Consider the following 19,422-nt stretch of genomic DNA (forward strand, 5'->3'; position numbering starts at 1 on the left):
ACCATTATAATACACAACAATAATAAAGCACATGTCCCAAAACACAGTTAATGTAACAACATATGCTAATAGTAAATCATAACCAATGAATAACAATGAGACATAAATGAAGATAAGGGGTGAGAAGAGAGAAAAAACAGTCCATTAGTAATAGTGCATGTTATTTCCTTGACAAAAGTACTACTATCTACTCTATGGGTCTGTATTTTCTTTATGTGTACAGTGACTACAAGTCTCCTATAGTTGATGTAGCATGTACATACCTCTCAAGCTATTTGCATGAGACACTATGGGTCAAGCAATAACAACTGTGGGTATACAATTACACAGAACACTTGCACATCAGGTGGAAATATATAACTACCAAGGTGTTTTGTGGGCTGATTTGGTGATACTTTGCAATCTAGGTAATCATTTATGTGGTAATTTTGTGACAGATGGATTATGCACTATTAATTACATAACATGAAATCGTGACACTTGAGAGACATGTATGTGTACGGTACAGACACCAAACAGCTGCCATGCCTTGGTTGGCAGGCATAGGAACAGAACCCAATAGCATTGACTGCAGGAGACATCTGCAGAGAATGTATTCACTGACTGCAGCAACTTTTAACAGACACTCCAGGCATACAGCCATACCGGGATTACACAATTTATTTCTGACTGAACATAGCTGATGAACACATTCTTGCAAATGATTTTAACAGTGTGTGACATCTAAACACACAATTATCTACTCATAATATGGGCTACCTCACCCATTTACCTGTAGTTCCCGTGGAGAGAGAAACTGTGACAGTTATGTGACTGCTACTGTAATATTTACTGCTGCATACCACTGGATTCGAACCCTGAACTGTGTGTGGCAAAATGTACTGCATATAGTGCAATTTACAAACTGAGATACTGATTTACTGTTGATTACTGACTGACTGATATTTACCTAGAGCTCACCTTGAACCAAAATATGACCTGGTAGTACTGCTACAGTGTTATACTACACTGCAGTGACTGTAGAATGCACATGCATGAAATACAAGCATAATGCAGATAGTAGGTAAGCTATGTTTCAGTATCATAACTGTGAAGTTAACAAACAATATCAGCTCATGGAGTGGGCTACCTCACCCATATACCTTTATTACCTGTTGTCTGTGTATGACAGAGAATTATGTGACCAATGCTGGCCTAGAGACAGCCTTGAACACTACTATATGAATTAACCAATACAATTTGCAGTAATTAGATTTGCATTCTGCAGCTATTACAGTGTTTAACTTGACTGCAGCTCCGTACCTTACAGCCTCAATGCATACAGCTCTGTTGCAATGGTTACGACAACACAGTCCTGATATACACCATTTTCCTTGGTGTTATTGGTATTGTTTCATGTTTTTATTGAACTACAGTTGGTATTATTAATTTATTGCACTACAGCTCTAATTCCACATTTATTGCACTACAGACTTTATTGTATATATTTTCATGCAGTTATTTGTATTGGTTCATGTTTTTTTTATTGCCGTGCAGTTGGCATTATGCATTTATTGCAATACAGCTCTAATTCCACATTCATTGCACTACAAACTTGATTGTATACAGTTTAATGCAGTTATTGGTATTATTTCTTGTTTTTATTGCACTGCAAAGTAAAATATTTGAATGAAAGAAAAGAGAAAGTTTGGAAATGTTTGAATTGTGAATACTGTAGATTAATTTACAAAGGACCAACAACAGTATGTATAAATAATATCAGACTGCAGGCAGCTAATGAGAATGTCTGTAGGATGAGATCTGGTGTTTATCTGTCTATTTGTTCAAGATGTACCTCTTATTATGTTGGTATGATAACTAGAGAATTGCATAGAAGAATAAAAGAACATTGGTATGCAATTCAGGAAAAAAAGATATTAATAATGCATGGGGAAGGCATTATACGAACACAAAATGTAGTGGAAATCTAAAATTTATGGTAGTAGATAAAGTTTCGAATTTTGAAAATAATTTAACAGCAGAAGAAGAGTTAAAATGGAAGGAATACTGATGCATTTTAAAATTGGATGCAAGTCCCCCCCCCCCCCCCCGGTCTTAATGACAAGGAAAAATTTAAAGTTTATTTAAAAAGCAAAAGGTTGAAACATTAAATGTTTTTTCGACTAATTATGTTTTGAATTTTTTTTAAACTGCAATATATTGGTATATGAAATTAGGTGTTTCCATGAAGTCATGAATATAACTGTTTTAGAGTATTGTTGCTTTAAATAATGTGTTTTATTTTGGAGATTATGTTTTCTAAGTGAATGATTAGTTAATTAATGAAAATTAAGTATATATGAAGTTGGTAAGAATAATTATTATTCAGTCTGAAGAAGTCATTAGTAAGACCAAAGTGCTTACTGAATAAAGTGCTGCTATTTTGATGAATAAAGGCTGTGTTGTGAAGATACCATGTGGATTATTGTTTGTTGATTGTTGGTGTTTTGTTGAATTCTCCGTTTAGTTTTATTTTCTAATTCCACATTTATTGCACTACAAACTTTATTGTATATAGTTTAATGCAGTTATTGGTATTGTTTCTTGTTTTTATTGCACTACAGTTGGTATTATTCATTTCTTGCACTACAACTCTAAGTCTGCAGTTATTCCACTGCAAACTTTACTGTATATACTTTATTGCAGTTAATGCTTTACTTGTTCTTGCTTATTTCACTATAGTTAGCATAATATATCTGTACTCACTACACTCACAGCACAATCTGGCCAAGCGCCCAGCATGCGACTCAGCATTATGAGCCTTCTCAGCTGCAGCTGTTGGGAGATAAGCACACCATTATGCCTACCAGTTTTGCAGACATTCAGATTGCATATTGGTAAAACAGGGGTAAAATTACTTACATACTTGTGGGGCATTCCCTGTCCTCACTTCTTGGACCCAGGTGTCAAAGGGTTTCCTCTTTCTCCTCTTCAGGTTATCATAATGGTGATGGCACTGCTCACCTGTGCGGGGGACACCAGTAACACTAGTGAGATCTCTGGCCAGGTGGTCCCACACCTCCTCCTTACACTCTGAGCTCTAGAAACTGCCCTGCACCAGCCTGTCATCATGGTTTTGCACAAGTAGCCCAACCATGACCTTGGACTCCAGAATGCCCCAACCCTGCACCTGAAAGCATTCACCTTCACCAACACCACCAGCTGTATTGTACCTTCAGTTGACAGAACTCCAATGGATTCTGCTGTATTCCCACCTATTGACCTTAATATAGGCTGTTTTCTTGCCCTTACATGTCATTGGGAAACATTCAGAAATGTGTGGTGTTATCTAGCAGTGCACAAACTGGCCAGGCAGAACTGAGCAGTGCACAAACATCGGCAGCTGTTACCATTTTTCTGTGGTGCTTAACAGATCTATGCACAGCTGAGCAGAACTTGGCAGAGTGCAACGGGGCTATATTTTAAAATTGTCTGCATAATATGTATATCAAAATTAAATATATATTTTCCCTTCCATGTATTCAAACCCTGGACCTACTGCACATGAAGCTGTAAGTCTATCCACTTAGCTATGTAGACATTAAGAAAATTGGTATACCTTTACATATACCACTGAGCTAACTATAAGCAGTGGTAAGCACTGCAATGTGCCACACAAACATGCTTAGACACTCTTAAACACACCTTTAAATAAATAATTAATTACATCTGGTTTCTATCTTTATATGTCTGGCAGATGTCAGCTATCTTATATGTCAGCACAGCTTGACATTGCTGCACTCTGTGCCCCACTGCTCAAACATACTTTAAAAAATAAATAAATAAATAAAAATAATACAAAATGACATTGCAGAGAGTCTCATACTCATCTGCAGCCACGATTAGCATTACACATCTGCCTACACTGATTCAATAACCGTATTCCTCGGTTCTCCCTCGGCAATGCTCCACCATTAATATGCATGGCGTACTGCCGAGGAGGGAACCATGACCATGAACAGGGATACATTCCATGTTGGCTCTACATGGTGCCTACACAGATTTTATTAAATCCTGGGGTTATTCTTTTGAATAAAAATTCATTAGGAGAATTCAACAACAGAGAGCAGTTCATCTCACATTTATTTGCCTTCCTTTCAAAACAAACAATACCTACAGCAGTATTCAGACTGGGTGTGTGATCGGTTTCTAGTCACAAGCTCAAGCTATACTCCATTATTTCTAACCTATTGTTAATGTCACCACCTCTCATATTCTTTGCTAAAACTTGGATATCTCTAAAGTTAAATGTATGCATGCTTTTTGCCGCATTCTGCTATATACTTGGCAAGGGAATTGGTAATAATCTGTCATCTTATATCTGATTGATGTTCAATTATGCGTTCCCTAAGCCTTCTTCCAGATTTTCCTATATAAAAACTGGAGCAGGTGTGAACATCGCTAAGTAAATTATGTTAATTGCATTGCAAGCAGCCTGGGTTTTAAACACATATTTTTTACCACTTGTAAGATGTATAAAATCATCCTTGGTTAGAATTTGTTTCAACAGGAGCAATTATTACATGAATAAGTGCCATTTTTACTGAAAATCTTACTATTGGCTATATAATTAATTTCTTTGTGACAAAGACACTGGTTTAAATTTGACAGTTCCTGTATGTAAAACTTGGCTTCTCCCCAATAATGCTTTTAACATCTGGTAGTGCAGAGAATATATACCAATTGTTATGTATAGTATCCATAACATAATTAGTTTTCCTACCATAATTCATAATATATTGCTCTCTTCTTCTATTATTTCCTATAAATTCTCTTTCAGTTTGCATAAAATACTTTTTAGCTATCCCTTGCCTTTCATTCAAAGCCTGCTGGCTTAAATCTTTTAATAAATGTTCCACATAGCCTCTCATTCTAACATCAGTTAGCATGTCGTATATGTCTTTATTACATATCCGTGGGTCTGTATTGTCTGCTAGCTTGAAATAACTGACTTGTTACGATACCTCTACGTGTGCGATTAGGGTGCATACTTCTTCAATATAGGTACTTGTTTGCTTGCACTTCTTTCTTAAAAATACTAGTGCCAATTTCTATACCTTTCTTACACATCTTAGCATCTAAACACTGAATTTGTTCCTTAGAAAAATGTAACTTAAATTTAAGGAATGAAGTAGTTGTATCCAAATAGCTAACAAACTCAATCAGTTCTTGATCATTTCTGACCCAGACTAAAAAAATATCAAAAACAAAGCATTTGAAAAATGAAATATTTTTTAAACTACCACGTTGTTGAATTAAAAATAAATTCAGATTCCCACTTGCTAAGTGTCACATTGGCATATGTATTGGTGACAGGAGTCCGCATCACCACTCCAGAAACTTGGTGGTATAACTATTTCTCAAAAACATAGACATTACTAGTAAGGACCACTTGTAATAAATCACAGACTGTTTCCACTTGTCTACCAGAGAAAGTACTGTTTATACATAAAAATTCATGGATAGCTTGAATCCCATACTCATGGGGAATCACAGTGAATAAAGAATTAATATCAACTAGTGTATAATCTATATGTTCTTTAGATATATACCAACTGTATAACATACTCAGAAAATCTCCTGTATCATGTACAGAACTCTAACTTCTATTTATAAAAGGTTTTAGTGTATCTTCAAATGCAAAGAGATGGGTTCGGTTACCCATCCCCTGCCTGAAAAAATAGGTCTCATTGATGAAAACATGATATTCTTATGGATTTTCATCAGTCCATATAATATGGGAGTAACAGGATGAGACACAGTTAAAAAACTCAGTTTCAAATCAGTTAAGGCATGTACGATAGTGTCTGTGTCTGATGGAATAAATTAAAGGCCCCTATTCAAAAAGGAATAGTCAATCTCAGTCAATTAAATTTTAGAGAGATTAACTACTGACCATTCATTTTCCAGTTCTGATTCATGGATCGGCTGCATGTTTGTGGAGCACTATACCTTCTTCTTTCTTTCATTCTTTACCGACCTCTCGATAGGTCCCAATGTCTTACTTACCCCATCTCTGGGAGATTGTAAAAAAGTTTTTTTTGTCAAACAATTTCATTATGGTCAAGGACCACCAAGATGATCCATCCCTATTCAACCTTTTCCAGCTGTAGTTTGCTGTACCACCGAATTCAACAGTTGGTCAGACCTCAAAACTGGCTGACAATTTATTGAATAAGTATTCACTTCTGGCACAGTAAATTCATGTAAATAATACATAGAGCCCTTATTAGATACTTTATCTCTTACTTGTGGTTCTTTCTTAGGCCATGAAAAAATATTCCCAGCTTTAAAGTAATTTATGGTAAAAGATTGCTTTTGATTTTGGTAACTTTTTGAGGTGAAAAACATTAACTGAGTTTTATTGGGGTTGAGTTGGATGTTTGATTCTTTTATCCAGGTTTTTACAGAAAAGAAGGATTTTTGGGTAATGTCTTGGAGCTTATTTATTGTTGAGGTTTCACATATTAATGTTGAGTCATCTGCATACTGAGTTAAACTAGCATGGTGAGTGGAGGTGTGAAGGTTATTAATAAATACATTAAATAGGAGAGGACCCAGGATAGAGCCCTCAGGGACACGTGTAGTAACTGGTTGAAAGGATAAGTAGGTTTGTTGCCATTTAACGGCTTCTTGCCTTCCAGATAGGTAACTAAGGAACCAAAACAAGGAGAGTTGAACAAACAGTTGCTGGTGTGAGACAGTATTAAATGCCTTTGATAAGTCTAAGAACATGGTGAACACAAGCAGAGCATCATTTCTATATTGGTTTATTATACTGGTAAAATGTAGTAGTGCAGTAGTGGTGCTGTGCTGGGGCCTAAAGCTATGTTGTGTTTCTAAGAGTAGGTAATTTGAGGTTAGGTATTGCATCAGCTGCACATGGATGCATGTCTCTAATATTTTGGAAAGGGGGAGAGATCCGCTATCAGTATGTAGTTATTAAACTCTGTAGACGTGCCACCTTTGTGCAGTGGTATGAGGATATATAGGATTTTTTCCACAGTGATGAGATATATCTTTCTGCTATGGACCTATTAGTTAGTATGGACAAATGGAAGACTATGACTTCTGCAGCCATTTTTAGGTAGTCTGATGGTAGTTGCTCTACAGCTATGGAAGCAGTTTTTAGTTTTAAGGAGCAACTTCCTTATGAGTGAGGTAGGTATTGTACTAAAATTGAAGAGCTGTGGATCATTTTCACTGAACAGGAGTAGAGTGAGGGGGGGCAGATGTTTTAGTGTCTAAGAGAGATAATATTGATTGTATAAAGTAGAAGTTAAACTGTGTGCAGATAGTCTTTCAAATTGCCTGCTTTTGGAGATGGACTAGTCATCTTGCCAGGAGAAGTTTATTTAGTGATGACCAAAAAAGTTTTGGGTTATTTATATGTTTGTCTTGTAGATTGGTATAGTATGTTTGCTTATCCTGTTTGACATGGAGTTTTGCAATGTTTCTAAGATGTCTAAATTGATGGAGGGCATTTTGAGTTCTAGTTTTATACCAGTGTTTTTAGACTTTTATCCCATTTTATCATGACTTTTTTGTTTTCTTTGTCAGCTATGGTGCAGGGTTGGACTTTACACTTTTATTAAGTACTGGTGCTAAATTATTTAAGGTCTGTAAGAAAACATTATAAAAGTGTTCTACAGCAGTATCTAGCGGTATTGTTCTAAGTACATTCCAGTTATATTTTTTAATGTTTCAATGAAAATATCTTTGCTGAAACTGGTTTGCATTTTGCATTAGATTATAGATAATTTGTTTACCTAGGTTATGGTGAGTTCTAATGGCATATGTTAGCATGTGGTCACATGCTCTCTGAGAGGCAGCCTACTTTTGTCAGTTTGTCTGGTTTGTTTGTAAGCATCCGGTCTAATGGTGAGTGTCTCCCTGAAGTTTTGTTGATTCTAGTAGGTGTGGTTATTAATTGTGTGAAGTTGTACAAGTTTATGAATTCAGTGGGGGTAGTAGATTTACAAATTTATTCTATATTTAAATCTCCAAGAATTATAGTTTCCTGGTTAATTTGTTGGGATATCCAATACAGGATGCTTTTCATATCAATGTTTTTTCCTGGTGGTATATAAATTTCTGTTATAGTTTTAAGACATGCTGTATGTGGATTGGACACTCTAAATTGGCCCTAGGAATGAGTGCGTGCATGTGTGTGCCTTCTGTGGAAGGTTGGGCACCGGGCTGGCAACCCAACATGGTACAACTCCACTGCCAATCATGAGCAGATAGGTGATCCACTGTGGCAGCTCATAACCGTGAAAAGCCGAAAGAAGACATTTTCCTGTTGTTGATTTTTAGAAGTGTTATTAGAATTCATCATTGTTAAATTTGGGTATTTCTTGTGAAAGTAAGGTGGTTGTTAGGGAATTTTTATAGGTGATTGCTACATCACCTGTACCTTGTTTTGTCTGTATTCTTGGCAAGGTCTCATTATCCTTTATTTTTTTAACCAGATTTCAGTAGCTATGATGACATCAGGAGTGTATGTGGCAAGATAAGCATGTATGTAATAGGTATATAGTCATTCCCTGTTCTTACTATTCCAGATGCCTTGTAATCTATTTCTATATTTTTTCCAGAGTAATGTAATATATTGGCAATCCAAATTATATAGATACATATATATTATATTACCAGTTGACTTACACCCCTCTCCATTCACAGTTTTCAAATTACAGAGCAATTTTAATAAAAATAATATATACTTGCTGACCCTTTTGCCTTGCAAATATCTACCTATTTTGTTTGGCATTCAGTGTAATTCATAAATTGGCCCGTTAGTTCATTAAAATTGCTTGCAATTAGCAGATAATAGTCCCTATCTATTAAATTATTTTTTACTACTTTGTTTATCATCTCCCATCTGTTCAAATTTTTTTTCATTTTTAGTGTATTCAATATTCAGACATTCCCATCTCTGTATGTCTACTAAAATATGTAGGTATCTATGTAATTTGAAAAAACTGGCTGCTATAATTTGCTTCATTTTGATTTTGATCATGGTCATAAGTCATTTTGCATGACCAAAATGGTAGTATCTTATTGCAATTATTCCATAAATATCAAAATCCTGCACAATGAGAGTTTCATTGCCCAGCAACCAGCTTTAATGTAGATTTACTAGATCATAATCTATTATAAATTCCATAATATTTCTATTTCCCATCTTATTATCTATACCTGTCACATGACATGTGAGAAGCCTTAGCAATCTTGGGGCACTCTTCTGATCTTCATTATATCTCTTTAGTTGTCTTTATATATTACACATTCCTTCTTTATTCTACCTCATTAGGTAAATACAGTTTCACCTAACTTGCTTTGATTTTGCTTTAGATCTTCCTCAAATGTTTTATTATACCATATATCCAAGTACATACCCTGTATTATCCTTACTATCCAAACAATATCATTTGCATTGCAGCTCTTCTTGAATTTAGTTTCAAACACACATTTGAGAAAACTTTTAGCCTTTCATGAAGTTTCCTTCTACACTCTAGGAAAGCTATAAATAGACACTAAAGACAATTCTTTCTTTCATCCTTCTTCTTTTCTGTCCTCTTCTCTTTTCTCTTGTTGACCTCCTACTTAATATTTTCTACTTTCTCTTCCCAGATATCACGTTTTCATCATACTGTTTATCATATATTTTCAGTGGGATTTCACCTGTTTACAATCATGAATAAATATTTGTTTTATTTTTGCATTCTTATAACTCAAACACACAAGATAAAGATATGTTTAACTAAATAGATTTACATTGATCATATAGCCCAATTAGCTGTATATTGACACTTTATTTTTTCTGCTATATTTGTTTTGATTGTGACATCACCTTGTAATAAGTTAGTTGAATTCTCAAATAAAACAGCTGTGTTTTCTATCAGTATTACACATTACCTGAAGTCAGATTTCTTAAGTATAAGTCAGGGCAGCACTCACTTTTCATTGCTGCCATTTGGTTTATCTATATCCTTTTCTTTCTTTTACTTCTTGATTCCTTGTTTCTTCATGACCTTTCCTGTCTATATTTTTACTACTTAACTATGTCAATCACTTTTGGTTATTTTCAATTTTTCAGTCATTTCAGTAGTGCTCCTTTCCTGTATCACCTAGGGTTATCCTCACTGCCAGTGTTGATATTAAAATAGGCTACCAAAAGTAGTCTGAACTAGAAAGAGGATGCACCTCACACAAGGTAATTTAGGATTCTACATCTAGGTAAAAGATGGCAATAAATAGGTTAATGGAGCATCCAGGAGAGAATGGTGGTCAGGAAGAAAAAGTACATAAATAGTTGGATCACTCATGGAAGACACAAGTATGCACTATTTCACTGAAAAGAGATGAATTGTTTAGATAGCCTTTAGTGGAGTTTTCTACCCTACTCAATGGTATTGCAAATGAAATAAGTAAATTAAAAAAGGAAGCAATGGCAAAAATAGAAACATAATTCAAATTCTAGAATACACTGGGAAAATGCAAGACACTTCTTACCATGGTACAAAAATAAAAGCTCTTGGGTAAGTAGAAAATGTAAATTATCCATTATGTGTGAAAATGGGATAATAAGGAAATTCACAATGTCATTATTTGCTATCAATGTGATGAAACTGAAATATGTCATGGTAATTTTGTACATACATTTCACAACACTGTTTTCTAACATACTTTACTAATTCTACTCTTGTGCTATATATCTTTATTAATAATGAATTGAATATTTATTGATTGATCTAATTGGGGTATATAGCTCTTCTTTCTTTTATCCAGATTAGTCATGGTTCAACAATTGAAATGCTGAGTGACAAACGTCAGTTTCCATCATATATGCGGACAGTTCCAAATGATAAATTTCAGTACCCAGTCCTGACTCGCTTGATAAAACATTTTGGTTGGAACTGGATAGGTATTATAGCCTCTGATAATGAATATGGTGTTTTAGGAAGTCAAAATCTGAAGAAAACCCTTGCTAATTCTGGAGTGTGTGTTGATTATTTGAAAATTCTTCCACTGAGCAGCTTGAAGGCACAAAGATTGCAGATAATTGAGATAATTAAAAAGTCAACTGTGTCAGTAATTGTCATCTATTCCACCAGAATGGAGATAATGCCCCTGATGGAAGAAATTGCTGAGCAAAATGTTACAGACAAGAACTGGATGGCCACTACTAGCTGGATAGTCTCACCAGTTTTTTCAAACAAGCAGTCATGGAGAACTCTTAATGGCACATTTGGCCTTGCAATACGTAGGGGAAAGATTCCGGGGTTAAGTGAATTTATCCATTCCCTTCACCCTTCATCATCTCCAGATGATATTTTTGTTAGATCATTTTGGGAATATGCATTTGGATGTTATTGGCCAACTGATAATAATACTTTAAAGCTGCAAGATGTGAATGCAACTTACATGCTTTGTACAGGTGAAGAAAAGATGGACAACTATGACCTAACAAAGTTCAATCTGTATGATTTTAGATATGGTTACAATAGCTATAAAGCAGCCTATGCAATTGCACATGGCTTAAATGACATGCTATTGTGCAATTCTAGCAGTGGCCCATTCGTTAATAAATCATGTGCTAACATCAGAGATTTTAAACCATGGCAGGTAAGAACACGTTCTTTGTAAAGTACATTCCCAGTTCTGTTTTTGATATAACACAAAATCTCTACCTCCACCACAGTTTAGTGCAACATTCACACCTAGATTTAAGATCACAAAGTCAGAAATTATATATAAGCATTGCAGTTATTCATACCAGTCATTATTAATGATGACGTAGAAATAAGCAAGTGGTTTGGCACATCTTCAAGAATCCACTAATGTTATTTGCAGGAAACTGTTTTGTGTAGTAAGCAGGTATGCTTGTTTTTTAACATTCACTCCATATGCTTATTTTTCCTGGCTGGGGTTGATTCTTTAGTGGTAATGATAAAGATGCAGAAATGTTCTGGCATACAACTTGTATTCATCAAAGGGAACTTGAGACTTAGTCAATAAATACTGGAAATACGCTACAAATTTGGTATATTTTTAGGAAATATATGTCAGATGTAGGTTTTGACTCTTGCAACTAACTACTTCTGTAGTAAGGAAAAACAATACTAGGCTAATAATAATTCAATGATTTAATAACTGACAAGTAAATTTATCAGAATGCTATTATGCTTTCTATTTTTATTTGCTGGGCACAAGGTGACAAGGATGTGCAATGAAAACGTACTAAAATATCCTCAAAAGTTTTGGTTACACATACAAAAATGATTTCCTTTTTACAACTTGCTAAGGAAATGAGGTCAGTTTAAGTTAAATTAAGATTGCTCTAAGGCAATACCTTTTAAAAGTGAAAATCCTGACTTTTCTATTATCTGTAACTAGCTGTGTCAAAAATGCCCTATTCATTCCTAATGAAAATGTTAAAATATTTTGCCATGATTTCTGTATGTAGTGTGAATTTTTGTTTCTCTTGTTTTTAATTAATGGGGGAGCATATTCATATTTTAAACATGGCTTCATTACATAGGACAATATATCTGGTCAGCTCCATTCCCAGTTATAATACATAAGACCATAATGGTGATCAGTGGAATTATGAGAAAAGCTCTAGGATTTAGAAATATCCTCACCACTTATTTAAATTGTCCATCCTGGGTAGGTCAGTTTCTTGTGACAGTGAGGAAATGCAATTAAGAGATAGGTATAGTCACAATGAGAAAGTTTTCATTATCAGCTCCTTGGCATATCTATGAATCACACTTTTCTAACACAAACTGAGAGACCAGTGATGGCAGTGTTTATCCTGGCAGTTCATTATTTACATTGGCAAGGCAGCCACTTACATTCACGCAACACACATGCAGATACCTATAGCCACACTCTCCCAGACATTGAGACATTCACATGAATGCACACACACACACACACACACACACACACACACACACACACACACACACACACACACACACACACAGACACACACACACACACAAATGCACAGAGTGAGGAGCTTAAAGAAAATAAAAGGATTTCCATTTATTCAGGGCCAGATTCAGTACAAGGCAACCTAGGCAGCTGACTACATCCCAGTGCTGGCTGGAGGACCCAGCCTGGTCCAATTAAAAAATAATAATAAAAAAAAAAAAAAAAAAAGCAGAAATCCTGATTGACCACTCCCCTGCACACTGATTACCAACACTACATGCAACAACTCCAGTCTACAGTCTACCATGCGTCTCTGAGCATTTGAGCTAATGAGTGAGACCCTAGAGCTCAAAACAGAGAAGCACAGTCTTATTCAACGTTTGGTGAGAGGGAGAGAGATCACATCATATTCAGGGAGGGAGATTGCACCATACAGAGGAATAGTGCAGTCAGTCTTCCATATCTCTGGCAAGATCACTAATGTGTGTATTTGTATTTTTGTGTGCACATGTGTGTGCATGTTTGTGCATGAGCACAGTCTTCCATTACCTCCAGGATTACCTGTTGTAGAATTATGATTCCTCAACTTCCAAGCATGAATCTACAGAATTATGATTCCGCTGCCTTTGATTCCTACCAGGATGATTCTGCAGGAAACACAAGCAAAAGCACCTTTTGAAGTAAATCACTGGGGATTTCAGTCAGTTATGCCTGTCATTAGAGTTTCATAGTTAATCTTGTTCACAAAATATATTTACTCTTTTTTTAAAGTCCTTATCTTTTTGTTGTTGTTCTATTTGTTGGCCAAGTCCCAGAAACTGTCTGATTAAGTGACTTAAGTTCCCGGAGCATAGGCAAGCTAAATAACTTGCTCAGAGTCACACAGCAGGCAGGCAAATGGAGTGAGAAGGGATAAAACCCTGTACCCTTGACTACAGGAAGCAGCTCATTAAGAGTTGAGAGGCTAATCCACTGCACTAAGTACCAGACCTTCATTAACTTCTTAATTTCTGATACGTTACTGAGGATAACAGTCAATAATGTTAATCATTAGAGTTTCACAGAAGTTTTTCAGAAAATGCATTTCAATTAATTAGAATTGTCTGACACTTACGGCTCTCAGTTGCTAACAAACTGCTTCCTGTAGTCAAAAGTATGGGGACTGAATCCTATCTCCATTTGTCTACTGTTTGTCTTTGAGCAGGTCATTCAGATAGTGCTCCAGGGACACTGTACAGTGAGTTTACCAGCTTATCAAATAGAAAACCCTTCACATACAGGCAATTTAATGCTTTACTATATGCTGTTTGACTGAAGTCCCAGTATGTCTTGCAGTTTAATGAGTTTCCAGATATATTTTCAATAAATGGATGTTTCAAGGGAAGAAAAGTTTACTGTTGCTCATGTGACATCAGTTGTCTATGTGAGACTGCTTTGTTTTGTTTTGTTTAGCAAATGACTGTCAGTGTTTTGCTATAAAATTTGAAACAACCATTTTAAATTAAATACAAATCTGTGTGAGCATTGTAAAAGTAAATCAAGGAAAACATAATGCACATTGAATAGTTTATATAGTGTTTTATGGTAAATGGGGAGAGACAGACAAGTAATCAGATACTTTTATGGCTTTGGGCAGCCCATTACCCTGCCTAAAGCCCCATTTTGTCATAATCCAGTTCTACATTGATTAATATCACAGACAAATCAGCACCTTGGCTAAGCACCTTCAAGGTTACAAAATAAATCTGCTAATAGGAATTAAAACTACTGCAGAATGTCAGGCAAATGAATAGCATGTAGAGATAATGACATCACTGTAGTAAAACAATTACACTAAATACTTGCATTATTCTTCATTATTCAAGCCATGGGATTGCCGGGTATTCAACATTAAAATGTATATATTACTTCAATACATAAAAGAGACATTATATCAAAAACAAGTTCATCCTAGGACATGCAAAAAGTAATAAACAAAATACATATATATATATATATATATATATATATATATATATATATATATATATATATATATATATATATTGGATGGATCAGTATCATGCTCATAAAAGAAGTATTCAGCTATTGGACTAGTAATTATAATATTCCCCTGACATTGAATAGACACTTGTTACTTTCAGAGGTGTTTCTTGTCAATTCTAGACAACTATGCTGCTTTAAAAAAAAGCAGTTCAAGCTTACTCAAGAGCTTGGCTTCCCACTGAAAAGATCCCTAAAAGAGAGACACATTAAGGTTAAGTTCAGTGATGATCTTTTCTTCTGCAATAAAAACATGAAATAATATCAGTCCCTGCATGAAGATATACGTATCTACTAAAGTCTGTTGTGCAATAAGTGTAGGTTCAGAGTTGTTTTGTAAGAAATCACTTATGACAACTGGTCTGTAAAGACACATGCACTAATAGCAATAACACCCAGGTAAATTGTGTACATCAGAATCGTCTTATTTTCACAATTGCTTATCAGCTACAAGCATTCAGGCTGTGAGGTCTAGTGCTGCAGCCGGGTATAACAGTGTACTAGTTGTAGACTGCAAATAATAACCCATAATTGGATAATGTTTGTTAACTTCACAGATATTTCAACACATTAACAATGTATTATGTACACCTGCACTCTATGTAGTAATGTATTCATTACCTAGTATCTCTGTCATGCTTCGATGTCATGCAGGTGTGTTCAACTGTCACTGCAATCAGGCATAAAACTATACTTCTATTAGCAGGCCATATTTTGGTGCCAGGAGAGCTCTAGGCAAATATCAGTCAATCACAGTGACTCAGCAGCTCGGTTTGCTAACTGCTGTGTATGAAGTACATTTTTGCCACACACAGACCAGGGCTTGAATCCAGTGTTATGTAGATCTAAATATTACAGTATCAGTCACTTAATGTTTACAGATATTCTCTCCACAGGAACTACAGGTAAATGGGTGAGGTATCCCATATTATGAGCACATTATTGTGTATTTACATGTCACAGACTTTTACATTCATTACCAGGAATTTGAAAATACAGCATAATATACATGAAATAAGTGTAATACTAATTAAATAAAACAAAAGAAATAAAATGGGTAAGCTTTGGTATGGCTGCATGTCTGAAGTGTGTGTGTTAAAGGTTGCTGCAGTCAATTAATACGTTTGATACAGATGCCCTTTATAGTCACTGCTATTGGGTTCTATCCCATGCCTGCCAAACAAGGCATGACAGTTGTTTACTGTCTGTACTGTACATATACATGTCTCTCAAGTGTCACACTGTCAAGGAATGTAATTACTGTTGCATAATCCATCTGTCACAGATGGATCATCAACATGATTGTGTAAATAGCAAAGTGACACTACATCAGCCAACAGAACACCATGGTAGCTATATAGGTCCACCTGATGTGCAAGTGTTCTGTGTAGTTGTGTACCTGCAGTTGTTACTGCTTGGCCCATACTGTCCCATACAGATATCTTAAGAGTTTTATAAATGCTACAGCAGTTATAGGGCACTTTTACACATAAATAAAGGACAGACTTGTAGAGTAGATAGACAGCAGTACAGCTATATACTCTACAGGTCTGTAGAGTAGATTGCAGTAATGCTGTCAACTATTTAGCCTATAATGGTATTAATGGACTGTATTACTCTCTGTCCCCACCTCTTATCTTGAAATATTTATTATTGTTATGCATTGGTTATGGTTTACTATTAACATGTAATGTTCCATAAACTTTATTTTGGGGCATGTGTTTATTATTGTTATGTATTACATTAGATAGCAGTACTGCTGTCAACTATATAGCCTATAATGGTATTAATGGACTGTATTACTCTCTGTCCCCACCTCTTATCTTCAAATATTTATTATTGTTATGCATTGGTTATGGTTTACTATTAACCTATGTTGTTCCATAAACTTTATTTTGAGGCATGTGTTTATTATTGTTATGTATTACAATGTTTACATATTAACGTGTCTTGTTGACTCACCTATTCTGTTGGCCATATGCCGTAACTGTTACTGGCATGTTCTTAATATACTGACTGTTCTTTTATTCTTTGTTTTGTTTCACATAATATGCATTGAAATGTAATTGGGTTATTTCCAATGTTCTGGCATGCTGTTATTACTAACAGTAGTTTTATTCATAACTAACCTAAATGTATTGCTTCATCTCCATAACCATAGCATGTCAGGTTAGGCCGGTTCCTGCTGATCTGCCTACTTTACCTCAGCCAGCTGTGGCACCAGGTCGCAGCACGTCTGGGACCCAAACCGGCGGTGCCCTCTCTGCTGGCCCTGCTCCACCTTTGGGTGAAACCTCCTCAAGGCCCCTGGGAGCAGTGGCAGAGGGGTGGTAGTCACTCAGGATCGACTACTGTTCATGGTGCACAGGATTGTTCATTGGAGCTATGAATGTTGCCTGCGCCGGATTGAGGGCAGATTCAAAAACCTGGTGGGGTTGGCTAGCCCTGGCACCCAGCCTCCAGCAGAGCCACATTCAGGGCAGTGAAGGAGCATTGTTGACTGCCCATGGGTAGGGACCTCAGTCACACTGCTGCTGTTTGGAGACACATGCACTTCGGATTCACCAACACCCTCCCATCCAAGGTGTTTACCCCCTTCATGTGTCACACACCGCCCCTGTCTGCTGTATTGTCTTTCTTTTCTGTCTATAATTGCAAACTCTCCTACCCAACTTACTTCCCCACATGTACATATATCCCTTCCCCAACACTGCACTCTCTCCTTAAAAAAAAAAAAAAAAAGGCACATGTCCCACAAAAATTATCGCCTCATACATAGCTCTCCATATCACACACATGTCCACTGGACACAAGTAATTTGGTCCACTTTAGCTTGACAACACATTTATGTTGTCCTTACTCCACTCTCTTGGGTTTGAAAGTCCAAATTCATCCATAACATCTGTAAAAATGCACAGCTGTTGCTATACAAGAAATGGAAGGCTATGGTTCTTTATTACACTTGTCCTGCACATCCTTACCTGCCTTTCAGTATGCTTTTTCCCTGCTTGCCCTCATTTCACCACTGTCTTATCACCCCCTTTTTCTTTTCTTTGTAAATTTTTTAGCACAGGTTTGCGCAGAGTGCCGTGATGTGACACGGCGTGCAGCACCGTACAAACCCATTTAAATGAGCTTTAATGTGCCTTAATAATCCTATGTGCTTCTCACAGAGTTAGGCACATGTATACAATAATCACCATGCCACCTTTTGAACCCAGGTCCCTGTCGACTACAGCCTATTGCACTAACATACTAGACCACACAGATCTTAATTAAAACAGGTGTTTCCAGCAACACATACTGATTGCCATTAACAGACTGAAATCAAACCTAATATGAAAATGGAAGTGTACCTGGACTCTGATGCAAAAGCACACCAGTAGACAGGAAAATAAATAATAATGGCAGTATGTCAGGCCTGGAATAGCAGGTAAATGTTCCCATTTACCTGCAACATCTTCAAACACACCTGCTAAGGCATCAGTGTACATATGTTCAAATAGGACCCTGCTGCAGAACAACTGCCTTTGAAAGCCATGCACATACTAATGGATGCAGACAATATGTGTCACAGACTGTATGTGAGTACATATATCTGGCAAATACACCTATGCCTGCACTGACTCAGTAGCTCAGTCTGTTAAATGCCTTGCATACAGAACACTTTGCTGCACATAGTCCTGGGCTTGAATCCAGTGTGTTGCATTTCAATTACATTGTTGTGAACACAGCAGGCAATGACTGAGTCATGCAATTTTAATCCCCATAGGTTACTGTTACTGAGTTATCAGCTACCCATTTTTGCAAGTCACAGTCCTGCAGTTAGGGACACACTGCACGCATTCATATAGCCTAACTATATGTTGTCTACTACTCTACTATTGGCACTGCTGCATAACAGATATACCTTAAGCACATGCCTCGATTGGACTGTAACGGGTACCCTTACCCTGGCGCTGCTGTAACAACAGGGCTGTTACATTTGTCACAGTTACACATACAGCTTGCAGGCCTCCAAAGTGTTCACACTCCCTCTATGTATCCTAGACTGCAGCTGCAGCTTGGAGCATACATGACTGTATGTTAAGGTAGCCGCTACAGATCAACCATACCTCCCAACCCCCTATAACAAGGGATCCAGCCACAACCATACATAAGGGGGGGGCAATGGCCCAGAGATAGGTACATGTTGCACAGTTTTCCCCTACAAAGATAGTAAATTGACAGAATACCAGCTAATGCATTAGCTTGCATATTCTGATCGGACATCACATGTCTCTCTCCCCTTTCTGACCTCAACCCACAATGTTTGCCAGTGGACTGCCAGATGACCACACTGTCATGGGACACTGACCAAACATTTGAGGCAAAACTGCGGCCATAATTCATACA

General features: G+C 36.5%; 1 protein-coding gene across 1 annotated transcript in view; it reads left to right on the forward strand.

Annotated features, from left to right (window-relative positions):
* LOC122801327 (extracellular calcium-sensing receptor-like) overlaps positions 1-19,422 on the forward strand; it is a 216,826-nt gene that overhangs the window by 63,471 nt on the left and 133,933 nt on the right. The window contains exon 3 of the mRNA XM_044070868.1: positions 10,831-11,667. Within this exon, the coding sequence (XP_043926803.1) occupies positions 10,831-11,667 (837 nt within the window). The remainder of the gene's footprint in view (positions 1-10,830; positions 11,668-19,422) is intronic.

Source organism: Protopterus annectens, chromosome 4.part1 (assembly GCF_019279795.1).
Source record: "Protopterus annectens isolate FY-2018-M chromosome 4.part1, PAN1.0, whole genome shotgun sequence".
Classification (NCBI taxonomy): domain Eukaryota; kingdom Metazoa; phylum Chordata; order Ceratodontiformes; family Protopteridae; genus Protopterus; species Protopterus annectens.